Genomic DNA, 13,384 nt, shown 5'->3' on the forward strand with positions numbered 1-13,384 from the left:
CACCAGCACCCATGTTGCCTAGCTCATAACTGCCTGTAATTCCAGCTTAGAGGATTTCATGCCTCTGGCTACCATGGTCATAGGTATCCATATGCACATTACCTTCACCGAACACACACATATAAAGTAAAGCAAAAGTAATACCAAAAGAAAAATTAGGTGTTTTGACTCATTATAAAAATGAGAATATATTCATGTATCAATCTAGAAAACTAAGAAGTTTTTTTCCATCTTACAATGAAAAAATAATATATTAGGATTTACAGTTATAACATAATGATTCTACACTTATCTTTCTTATTGTACTTGTTTCTGCCTTCTACTAAATATGTCAAATATATATTATGTAACATATACATGTATAATATATATATTATGTATATATATATGAAAATATCAGTAAATCTCAAACTATCTTTAAATTTAGTTTTTAAAAATAGGTTTCTGATAAAATTTACATTTCTCAGGTTCTCTGGGACCAGGAAAGACAATTCCTGAAGGGAGGAACTATGAGAAAGATTGTAACATACATGCGGTAGTCATTTCTGCCATCTTCTTCCTGTGGGAAGGTTTTCATCTGCCTGCCTGGCTCAACGATACATGTGGCTGAGATGGCGACCCTTCTCTGTGTGTCCACCAATCTTCACTGTCTTGCTTCAGGTCTGACACACCACTGTTTCAGCCTTTCAATCTCTCCTTTATGCTGCCCACAGAAATCCAAAGGTCTTTGCTTGTACTTATCTTAAAAACTTGTCCATTTTCCTTTGAAATCTAGTAGTGTAATACATATTGTAAAACAAGTAAAGTCAAGATTTGAGTTAAACTCATTGATTCTAAAACTCTAATCTACAATGTTAACACCGGAGTAGGCTAAGTGACGTCGATGCTGTTTGGGTCTTCCAAACGTCAGTGATGTGGATACATGTGTCTAAGAGTACAGCTCATCATACACTACCACATTATGGCTTTGAAATAATGTCTACCTTTGTCCAAATCGCTTGTTTAATTTAATATAGAAACTGTATAATATCTTCATATCTTCTGGCACATAGAAATCTCAAACCACTTAACACCACAAACCACAGAATGAAGGACGTAATCAGACTTTGGTTTATTGTAAAATTTTGCAAAGTGTTTCATATAATCCCTGACCCCACACTCTGAAAACAAAAGCAGAAACAATTATTGCTTGTTTTTCCCCTCTACTTTGTCTGTGCTACTGCAAGAGAAGGGAGAAAGATTATTACAATAAATAAAAATAGAGATGTAACAGAGAAAAATAAATCAGTCTAGATGAGAAATATTAGGGAGCAACAGAAATATCATTAAGCAGTTTAAAAATAAGCTTCTTTAAAAAGGTTGCCTTATTAAAATAAATCACACCAAAAATATAGCAGCAGAGAAGAAGGATACATACAAGTTAATTGCACACCAGTCCCATGCAAAAAAGTGGATCATTAGCCAAAGCAGTAGTACTCAGAATCCAACTTGGGATGCTTGTGCAGAGCTTGTGAGTCCTCTATGATGGAGCTGTCACTGAACTGATCCAAGTCTGAAGGGGTCTGATGACCTGGTACATCATCTGCCAAAGTGTCCAAGTAGCTCCCTACTGAGATGCCATCCAGCCCGTCACTGCCATCATGGAGGCTGTTATAGCTGCCACGTAAGGAGGTACTTTGACTCTCCAGCAAACTGCACAGGCTGCCACTGAGACTGCTGCCTCGGCTGGTAATGGTGGCCTTTTCCTCAATCATCCACTTGATGGACTCGATACTCTCATTGATGAGGAGCAATTGACGCATGAGCCTTACATCAGTGGCTCTGAGGTTAACCTGTGATGGGAGGAGAAGAAGAAAAACATGCCAGTTATTCTACATTCAAGAAAAATCTCAAATTCGCTCATATCCTGTATATTTTAGTCTATAATTTTTAATTCATTATACAAACGTGTGTGTGTGTGTGTGTGTGTGTGTGTGTGTGTGTGCCTGCCCAAGCATGCTCTTATTTCACCCTCTTTGAAAAATGTTGACCTCTAGTAGAAGTCAGACTCAAGAACTTACTTCCTGGCATATGTATCAGACTCCTAACTGACCAGAAAAAACCCATAGTATTTCTGACCCCAATGAAGCTCCTTGAAGACACCCATCAAATGGCAAGTTGTCCATTAAGAAATACATTCTCTTTCTGGATTAACTTATCAGTACTAATATGGAACTGGGTGTGACAACCAAGAAAGTGAAGAAATCAAGGAAGCCTCATTAGTTTTATAGATACCTCTGCTTATTAAATGATAACATGTAACATTATAAAAAAAAATCCACATTCATTAGAAAAATCTTGTTACCCTGTACTGCAGGCATTATTACTGTTATTTTTTCAAAATGAACTGAAAACCACAGGGGAAAAAAAAGTTAAGAAAAAATAGAAACTGTCAGTCCTTCTGACTGCATCTACATAAAGAACGCTAGATAATTCATTTGCTTCTAAGGTGTACCAAACTGGGTGGCAGGGACCTAGCCGGCCACAAGAGGGCCTACTCACATTCATTACAGTTTTGAAAATAAATTCCCACTCTTCCATTTGGGATTGTAACCCAAAAAGCTGGCCATGCCAATTCTCTCTTTAATACATACAGCTAATTCAGATATGTAGGTCTCTAGACTTATCAAAGGCATTCATTCTTGAGTGGCTCAAACGACAAACAGAAGCCCCTTGTCATCAGAAGTGTGCTGTCATGCAAAAAGACTTCCTGCTGACGAGTTAATCCATAACTGAAGGTGAACAGTGAATGTGTGAGCAAACAGGGATGGATAAAATCTTCTCACCAGAGAGCTGCCGGGGACAGTGCCAGGTGAATAGAACACTTGCCCAGTGTGTTCTGGGTTCAACCCAAATATAGAGGCAGAGTTACAGAAAGAAGAGAGAGACAAGGGAGGAGGCAAGGAGGCAGACAGACAGACAGACAGACGGACGGACAGAGAAAAAAGTTCCACTCTAGAGTACAATTTTCAAAAATAACAAAAATATAAATGGAAAATTAAGAAGTACAAGGCACACTTTTAAAATTCTCTAAGATATTAAGACAGCTTCTGTATCTTCTTAGTAAAAGCATAAAGAAAATATCACATAGACAGTAACAGGCTAAAATTAATACTCTTTATGGTGTTCTCAAACAGAAGGGTATGAACTCAGTAGGTCTCAAACTATGACCAAGACAGAGGTTTTCTGAAAGTCTTTGTGTTCAAAATTAACCACATACCTTATAAGGCATCAAGACAGTTTGAATTACAAACAGTACAAGTATCAAGAATGCACACAAGACCACTGATGAGCAAAGAAAACCAGTGGGACAAACTCATACTCTTCAGTCAGCCACTGAAGCTGAAGGAATTCCCCCATGCCACTACATGCATGGAGCAAGATCAGCATGATCTTTTCCCAACTACTCTCCAAATGGACAATAGGTGCCTGTTCCCAAATGCCTGCTTTGCCCATAAAAACACCCCACCTGGGTCAAGCTCTGAGCATGCACTAATGGGCCATCACCGTTCATCATTTCTCCAAAGCCTCCTCATTCTTCTAAGTGAACTGTTCCCAGCTTACTGACTCTAGTCTCCCATGTTGATCCATGAAGCTTCTATAGTACTTTATGTTTCTATCTTACAACATTGCAGAATTCTGTGCCATTGCATAGTAGGACTGATTTGTGAAATATATCACAAATCTATGTGTGTGTGTGTGTATATATATATATATATATATATATATATATATATATATATATTCTCAATTAAGTCAATAAGAACCTTAGGAAAGTCGTTCTCACTGCTTTACTACATTACAAAATCTTTCCTAAACATTTTTTAAAATTTTAGTCATATTTTAAGATCTTTGACTTAAAGATTTTTGACATTTTTTAAGATCTTTGACTTTGATTTTAAGATCAGCTTTTAATAAATTAATAAACTCAGATTTCCAGAAACTACATCAGTCAAGGGTTAATATGTACTAAGAATAAATACATTTTCTGTTAGCCATTTTGGACTTGTATAGTGGTAGCATCTAATACATATTTTTTTCAACTTTATTAATTGATAAGGACAAAAAGAAAGCAGACTATGAAGAAACAAAAGCTTCCTTTGACCATGGAATGATTCAAGTAAGGAAATCGTTTGCTGCTAAAAGAAGAGAAAAAAAAAACCATTCAGTGTCTATTGAGTCATTGTTGGGGAGGATGGGGGAAAGTACCATGGCTGAAACCTGCCGATGTTGATGATTATAGATGTGTGTGTCTATCCCTGTGTCCTCCAGGACAGTAAACAGTCTCTTCCAGATTGCTGGGTGTGCTGGTTTCTGTGACTGGCTACTGGTCTGTTCCAGGAGGTCTTGTCTCCACGAGTTACTCGTGGCTTTCTTCCAGAACTAAGGTGTGGTTATGGTATTGATGAACCCTGGGAGTATGAGCAATCCACCAAAAACTGAATCATAGTGCTACTCCAATGGCTGCCCGACCCTTTTCATGCTATGATTCATCTTAGTCCTTGTGATAGCTGCACCAAGAACAGAGTAGCTTTACCACAATGGCAGGAACACTGTAGGTCTCTCAGCTAGGGTTTTATAGTCCTGTGACTTTACTCAGAGAATACTGCCAGTTAGGGGCCCTTCTTAAGTTCAGAGCTTCAATGTTATCAGCATGTAGAACTCATTCCTAGTTAATCATGCCCAGTCCCCAAGCCCAGTTAGACTGAGGTTCATGACTATTGTTTCCTGTACAATATTTATGACTTGTTGAAATCAATTTGCTTGTGTGTAAAGGAGTTTCCGAGCACCAGGAACTTGGGCTGCCTAATTACCACTGCTTGCTAAGTCCTAGAAGAGTACTTGGCACATAGTATCTACTCAGTCAAAATGTGTCCAGTGACAGGTCGCCAACTATGCTCCAGATTCGACCCCTTCAGACGCCTGGAGCTTTTTGTGTGGGCTGGTGGTATAAGACTTGAAAGAGAGAAATCATCAGGAAGAAACAACCACAAGACTGAAGCATTCGCAAGCAGATAATCCTATGTCTATTCATTCACAGGACTCTGGCACTGAGTAACTGGAATAGACTCTCCCTACCTTAAATTTACAGAGTATAAGATAGCATCCAGAAGGGAAGCGGACTTCAAGCTGTGAGTCACAATGCACACATGATTCTGTTTGCTCAGGGGTGATAACTTGTCCTAGCACAGCACGGGTGTTCTGCAAACACCCAGTGAAAGGAATTGAACAAAAAGACCAAACAAAGCTCGTCTCTCCTTCCTCAGTACAAGTGTCTGGACTGACTGACTCAAAGGGATGTCAGTATTTTCTCTTTCTCTTCTCATTCCCCACACCCTATTCTGATGTTTATAATTCCTGCTGTGTATTTTTGCCTTCATGCTGAGTCTTCCAACCCTCAGGTTTGTGCCAAACATGTCTTTGGCCTCTGGGGAAAGTGCTGAAACTTCCCTGTCATTTCTGACAAGTGATGGACTGGGTTTATACAAAATTTGAAATGAAAGGACCTAGAAAGAGCAACGGTTCCCAACAACACATTTTTCAAGGTCTATTCTTTTCCAAACAATCCTTTTTAAAACCATTTTCAAAATAGATTTACTTCCTAATGTAGTTATCAGTGTAGAGGGTGGGGAGTTATAGGTGTCCTAGACATAAGAAAAAGTGGAGAGTCAGCCCCATCATTTGGGTCTCAGGGATCAAAGTCAGGTCATTGGGCTTGGAAGAAAGCATATTTACCGACATTTACCAGAGCCATCTCGCTGGCCCCACAGAGTCCTTTTCCTCTGAAAGGATGCAACAGTTATGAATTAGCATGATGGAGTTCAAAGAAGAATACAATCAAATTTTTAATTAACCAAAGAACTGAGGGGGCTGGAAAGATGGTTCAGTGATAGATAGAACTGGCTGTTCTTCTAAAGGACTAGAGGTAAATTTCCAGTATCCACAGGGTGACTTAAAATCATCTCTAACTCCAATTTCAGGAGATCTGAGGGCACTGGGCCTCAGACATACATTAGTGGTGCACAGACATACATGGAGGCAAAACACCCATACACATAAACAAAAATAAATAATTTGTTTTAAATCAGAGAATTAAAACTCAAGGTGGAACATGCTCCAAGGTCTGTCTGCCCTTGACGTAATCTACCTGTGGTCTGGAGGTAAACAAGTTGGTGTACAGAACTTCTAATTCCCCAGAACAAAGAAATATCATGATGTTGCATTCATTTCTCTATGAATTATGTGGCTTGATAGGAATGCCAAAGCAAGTTCTGAGAAACAAAGAGGAATCCTGTTCATTGAGACTGACTTTAGCCCGAGCCTCATCTGCTCGTCTCCTGTGTTCCCCACTGAGGTTCTATTTCAGATATCACATTATAAGAAAACAGTATTACACTCCTGTAAAATCCCAGGGTTTCCTTCCATCCTAACATAGTCTTTTTCTTCCTTGAGATTGTGTGTTTCATAAATCATTTTTGCTATGAGGAAATCATATGGGCCGTAACAAGACAGACAATCGCTGTTCCGCAGTGTCAGCATGAAATGTAACTAGCAAAAAGCTCGCAGCTAAACTCTGAAATTCAAAGCCAACATGAATTCTACATGGCTTAGCAGAAATTGTGTGATAACAAAAATTTGGACTCTCACCATTTAATAAAAATTAAAATTATGTCCTAGGTTATAAGGTAAAAATACTTGCTGTGCAAACCTTTTAACCAGAGTTCCATTCTTGATGGTTTTGTAGAAGGAAGTAACTGATTCCTGAAAGTTGCCCTCTGATTCCCCCCATGCATGCTGTGGCACACACATGCATTTACTGATATGTATGTATATATACATACACACACACACACACACACACACACACACACACACACATATATATATATCATGGACTTTACAGTGGGAATATATAGCTATATAACTATATAACTATATATACACACATATATATATATATGCCCCCACAAGATAATACAGAAAAAACAATGTTTGCCTTGGAACACAAATATAATTTTTATTAAATGGTGCCACCCTTTAAAAAACTGTCTTTATATTTATCAATATGCATATGAGCAGCTGAATGTATCTTACAAATAGGGACATTTCTCATGTTGTCTTGTCATACTGGAGGACTAGGTAAGACACCTCTCATAAAGTCCTCTGTACTTTTACCCTTTTATATACTAATGTCAAGGTGAGTGGACAAATAAAGCCTGCTGTCTCCCAGTTATGTATTCCTACTGTAAAGCTCATGATATAAATCCCAAATGTCCTGAAAGCTATAAGACAAGTTATATGCAAGTCCATCATTAAGTTTATGGGAAAAGAAAAGAGGTCAGATAAACCCTTTTAACATCAGGTTCCCCTAGTTTCCAAGTAGGAGAAATGGAAAACATTTGCTTCTTTTGCCCTCCCAGTTATAGTTACAGAAAGTATTTAATTCTGGACAATGCTATTTTATAGTCATACCACTTTCTTACCACACTTATTTTTATATATATTTGAATTTTAGGTATGAACTGAAAGGATATTGGAAAGGTGCCTGGAATATTTCCTTTGTCTAATGTATCTTAGTTTATTTGTTGTCTTAGTTAGAATTGCTATTCCTGGGATAAAATGCCACAACCAAAATAACTTGGGGAGGACACGGTTTATTTCATCTTACACTCTCACATCACAATCCATTAACAATGGAAGTCAGGACAGGAATCTAGAAGAAGCAGGAACTGAAACAGAGGCCATGGGAGAGTGTTTCTTACAGGTTTGTTCCTCATGGATTATTTCTCCATATATATCTCAGGACCTATACTCCAGGGGTGGCAGCACCCACAATGGGCTGGGCGCACCTACATTAATCTGGTATAGGCATTTTTTTTTATTGTGGTTGGTTTCCTTGTCCCAAATGACACTAGCTTATGTCAAGTTCACATAAAATTATCCATGGCATGCACATCGCCATTGTGTAACCTCCTAGTGTCCACTTCTGTTTCTTGTCCAAACTCATCACATTTATTTGATGACCACAGGAGATTTTCTGCCTACTCATGCTTGGATTCTCCAGAAGTTTTATTGATAGCCATATTATACAGCCTGCCTCCCTATCTGCCTTCCTCAGCAGATCCACAAGGACACTGCTGTCTTTCCTTAGTATGATAAGACACTACATGACATTTCTATTAGCTGACTCTTGCTTAGAACCTTCAGGAGGAAAGCCTGTGACCACACACATCTTTCTCATTTGGTTTAAAATTTAGAGCAAAAATTGTTTTTAACTGAAAAACAGAGGGGTGGGTTCATTTTTATATCAGTCAGCTTTGCCGTCCCATTCATGTTGCTCACTGGTAGAACTGAACAGTTTACTCTTCTCCCAGACCCTTGCGGCTGAGTAACTTCCCCGATGACCGTATTACTGACAAAAAGCACTGCCACTGAACAGCTGGCCAGTGATACTTTCAGTGACGCAGAAAGCCGAGTTTGGTCATTTTAAAGAGGTACCTGTGAGTTTTCTGAATCTGAAACCTGTTCCAGCACGAGGCTAGTGGGTATTGATCAGCTCCCCCCCCCCCCCCCCCCCCCCCCCCCCCCGTGAGTCTTCTATTACTAAAGTGAGTTACACAGCCTTTCTTCCTTTGCCTATCGGGTAGATGCTAACAGACTGAAAGTGAACTTTACCTCTTCACATCTGAAGCTTATTTGAGGGTAATACAGCACACTGAAAATTACCCAAGCCAAGATTTCTTTAGAATGATTTAGCAAACATGCCCCTCATTCACCACAAAGCAACTAGTCCACACAGAACATAGATCAGAAGTGTGTCAACTAACATAAATATTCTGCACAGCCATCTTTCCAAGATAGACCTTAAAGCAGTATTTCCAGATGAGGTTCGGGTCACAGTACTGTGTTTCTATGTTATCTGTAGTTTATGTTTTAAGAGGAGGATGTAGGGTGGTATTATGACAAGTGTTCAACAGCAAACTCACTACACAACACATGCACACATATACACCTATGTAATGGGTCAACTGATGTCCTATGTACTGGCTAGTTTTATGTCAACTTGTCACAAGCTAGAGTTATCTGAAAGTACAGAAACTCAACTGAGAAAATTCCTCCACAAGATTGTGCTATAAGGCATTCTCTTAATTAGTGATTGATGGGGGAGAGCCCTTCCCATTGTGGGCGATGCCATCCTTAGACTGATGGTCCTTAATTTTCTAAGAAAGGCTGAATGAGTTTCTTCATGGTCTGCACAATGTAGAAATGTAGAGAGATCATCTTGTGTACTGTATGGATGCATCACCTATCAATTAAAAAGTCTATGGCCTATAGCTTAGGCAGAAAATGGAAGTTGGGACATCCAGGAGGAGAACAAATTCTGGGATAGAGCCAGGTACAGGAGAGTCACCAGGAAGATGTGACAAGATGGATGCATAGTACCTTAACACAGGTTAACTGTCCATGTGGCAGAATACAGGCTAGAATAAATGGGATATTTTACATTACATCTAGTCAAAGAAGAGCAAAGCTATATGACCAAGGTATTTGTAAATATATTTTGATTTGAGTCTTATTTCTGAGAACATGGGGCTTTGGGGAAGAACTAGGGCCTAACTTCTACATAGAATTGTAAGCCAAATAAATCCCCCACACCTCACAAGTTGCTTTTAGTCATGTTGTTTCATCACAGCAATAAAGCAGTGACCAAAACATTCTACCACTATGTTGAAATAACTGAGATAATCAATTTATAAGGTGTTAAGGTTTATGTTGGCTCATGTTTTCACATAGCATGGCAGAATAATACTTCACAGGGGAAATACATATGAAGGAAGACTATTTAAGTGTCAATGGATGAGAAACAGATAGAGGCTAGAATTCCAGTAGCAAGACATACTGTCCAGTGAGTTAACTTTCTTCTAGAAGGCTGTACATTTTAAATGTTTCCACATCCCAGTTCTATCACAAAGTTTAAAAATCAAGCCTTGCATGCATGGGCCTTTGGAAGGCATTTAAGATCCAAACCCAAACTCTACCATATAAATGGATGCAATATAAATTGGGCTAACATGAAAAATGTGTGATACCCCTTCAGTATAAAGTAGCTTTTGTTATAAACTCCTCATAACCAATGGATTCCCAAGGGATGCCTTATTCGTTCTTTCTGATATCTTAGACAACCTACACAGATAGAATTGCTTGCACTTCACTGGCTTTTTTTCCTCAATAATTATCTATCCTTAAATATGGCAGCTACCCATGGCTATACTTTCTCAAGTACAAATTATATTTATTAAAAGTGAAACCTGTGTAAGCCTTACACTAGTTATATTACTGGTCTATCAATATCAGCAAATTATCTAGTGAACTGTATAACTGGTATTAAGTACACAGATTTTATTTCCCTTTTCACTGTTAGTAAAGTAACAAGGACATTTCAAAATATATTTACTTTGAATTTTATGTGTATAGATTTTTTTTTTGTCTGTATGTACTTCTGTGCACCACTTGCATGCTGGGTACTTTCAGTGTCACAGATGGTTGAGAGCTTCCGTATGGGTTCTGGGAATTGAACAATGTGCTCTAGAAGAGCAGCCAGGGTTCTTTGTCATCGAGCCATCTTTCTAGCCAACAGGGACATTTTAAAGTTTAATCTTCAGTATTAAAATAGTCTCTCACCTTTTAAAGTAAAGAATCAATTAATTTAAACCCAAGGATTGTCTACTTTTTGTGTATGAATTCATCTATCAGCCATTTTCAAGTTAGCAATGTGACATCAGCAAACACAGTTGACCAAGTAGTCAGAAGTATCGTGTACATTTTTTTTCATCTCTTAGATATAAACAGAAAAGAGTCATGAGAACTTCATGTGAGTACTATATTTACATCATTTCCACTCTGTCTCTAATTCCTCTAGTATCCCTGCTTCCTACCTTCTCAAAATTATGTTTTCTTATTCTTTAACTATTAGTGTTTTACACACACACACACACAAATACAACCTCCTGAGTCCACTTAGTGTTAGCGTTGTCGTCTATACATCTGTTAAGGGCTGACCACCTGGGCTTGGACATCAGGGGCCTCTTCTCAGGGAAGGCTTAGTCTTCCTCTAAACAGCCACTAACTGTCTATCTCTCTTCATCTATGGTATAGAGCCTGATGAGTTTGCCCTATGCATGTTGGCATGCTAACCTATCTTTCCATATTTCAGGTTTTATTTAGGTAACCACAGGTATTCGAACTTTCTACAGGGCAAGTATTCTTCACCAGAGAATACTGTTTCTTACACTGAGGAGTGATAGTGGCAGAAAGGCTTAATAATTGGTGACACAGTGGAAACACACCGTGGAGATCATTCACAGAGTAGTCTTGAGGGTGAATGAAAAGTAAACAGTCACCCTGATTAGCTGAAAATTGCTCATTTAAATGGAAAGTACACTTTGAGTTGTCCTCAAAAGAGAAACAAAACAAAATAAAATAAGGCAGGTACATAGGATGAAAATAAAAGTTTCCTGTTGAATGGCCTACTATAAACCAGATATTTTCATATGTTAATTCATTTTCTTTCTAATGGTTCCTGGTAGAATGATCCTTTTGCATAGGGACTGTAACTGAACCATTACCATCTCACCGTGATACCCATTTTCAAGTACCATTAGTGATTTGTCCCCATCTAACATCCTTTGTGGTACATAAGCCTCAACCTTGTCTGATTTTCCATACAGTGCTCAATGTTGACCAAGTATTTTCACTTGGGGATTTCAAGTGGGAGCCTCCAGATGAGAGCAGTGATCTAAGCCTCTCTGGTAGAGACAATGAATGGAAGAGCAGCCATTAAACAACTCCTACCAGATCCCAACACTCACTGCAGTGCCTTGACTGACTGCTCTAGTGATTTATTCAGTCTCAGCTTTTTAAAAAATGTTTTAGAAATACTAAAAAAAAATGTTTATCACTTATTATAAGCTTCTTATGTCATATACTAAGGTTGCTGCCTTAAATATCAATGTTTCAATAAGTGTGTCATCACACACAAAAAAACTGCTGAAGCTGATTATTCTCATCATGTTTCCAATCTGACAGGTAACACACTGATCTTCACAAAAAGAAAAAAATGCTGAACAAAGGGCAGGTCACCAATTAGAATAACAGGAGAACTGAGGGCACAAGGCAAACTGTGACCTGGGACACAGGTCAGTAAAATCATTGTGTACAGAAACAGAAGTCCAGAAGCAGAGGGCTCCAAGCTAGGACCAACGTCAGTAGCAATGTTTAAAGGACAATTTGTCAGTTACTGGAGGTTCAGTGGCCCTGGCCTGTCAGTTAGGAATCGTCTCCAAACCTCTACACTTTACAGTTTCACCTCTGGGTGTACTGCTGCCTTCTCCTGATCTCCTGGGTTTCTGGCAGACAAAACACTCTGAAGCACATGCTCTGGACCTTCCTGGTCTCTCCCAAAGCAGGACTCACCATAAAAGAGATTGTTTTACAGAGACTAACAAAACTAGGTTTTTTTTCCTAAAGCATAACCTCGTTGGGAGAAGGAAACCAAGTCAGGCTCAGTACAGAACACTCTGCCATTGTCCACTATCTCAGCAACCCAGCTACTACTGCATAACCTGAGGGTTAAGACTAAAAGTGCTTCAGGGTTCTGATCCTAGTGAATATTGTCTTAGAAAAGTGAGCAATAACAGTAGAGTAGCCAAAGCAGGAGTCCCAGAGGAAGGTTTAGTCCCTGACACACACAGCTAGAAACAACAGTAAACACAGCCTAACTCTGACTCAGGCTAACACTTAAAGGCCTCCAAACTCTGCTCCATTTCCATATCCAACAGCCACCGAAAGGCAGAGAAAAGTCTAGAAACAGTCAATAATAATAATAATAATAATAATAATAATAATAATAATAATAAACAAGTAAGCAAGAAAAAGAAACTTTTTTAATTTTTTTGCAAACTATTAAAACAAGAGAAATCTGACTTAAATACTTAAGTCCTGAAGGGAAGGGGAATCCAGACTACCAGAGGACATTGCATATGGACAGCATTACCCTTACATAGCGAAAGTATGGAGTGTTCCTTCTTCCCTCAAGCTGCACTGCCTGGAGAGAGAGGTCTTCACAATTCGTGTTGAGACAGCTGGTCTCTTCTACAACCCACTGGCAATATATCACTTAGCAGACTTCGGGTTGTTGATTCAAATAACATGGCATGGTTGAATAGCAGCCAAAAGGGCAAGTTTTCTTTTCCTTTTTCTTCCTCCTCTTCCTCTTCCTCTTCCTCCTCCTCCTCCTCCTCCTCCTCCTCCTCCTCCTCCTCCTCCTCCTCCTCCTCCTCCTCCT

At 38.9% G+C, this 13,384-nt stretch overlaps 1 protein-coding gene across 1 annotated transcript in view; it reads right to left on the reverse strand.

Annotated features, from left to right (window-relative positions):
* Positions 1–1,087: 1,087 nt before the first annotated feature.
* Lurap1l (leucine rich adaptor protein 1 like) overlaps positions 1,088–13,384 on the reverse strand; it is a 37,333-nt gene continuing 25,036 nt past the window's right edge. Inside the window, exon 2 of the mRNA XM_034504148.2 lies at positions 1,088–1,832. Coding sequence (XP_034360039.1) covers positions 1,458–1,832 — 375 coding nt within the window. The 3' untranslated portion in view covers positions 1,088–1,457. The remainder of the gene's footprint in view (positions 1,833–13,384) is intronic.

The sequence above is a fragment of the Arvicanthis niloticus genome, chromosome 5 (assembly GCF_011762505.2).
Source record: "Arvicanthis niloticus isolate mArvNil1 chromosome 5, mArvNil1.pat.X, whole genome shotgun sequence".
NCBI lineage: Eukaryota > Metazoa > Chordata > Mammalia > Rodentia > Muridae > Arvicanthis > Arvicanthis niloticus.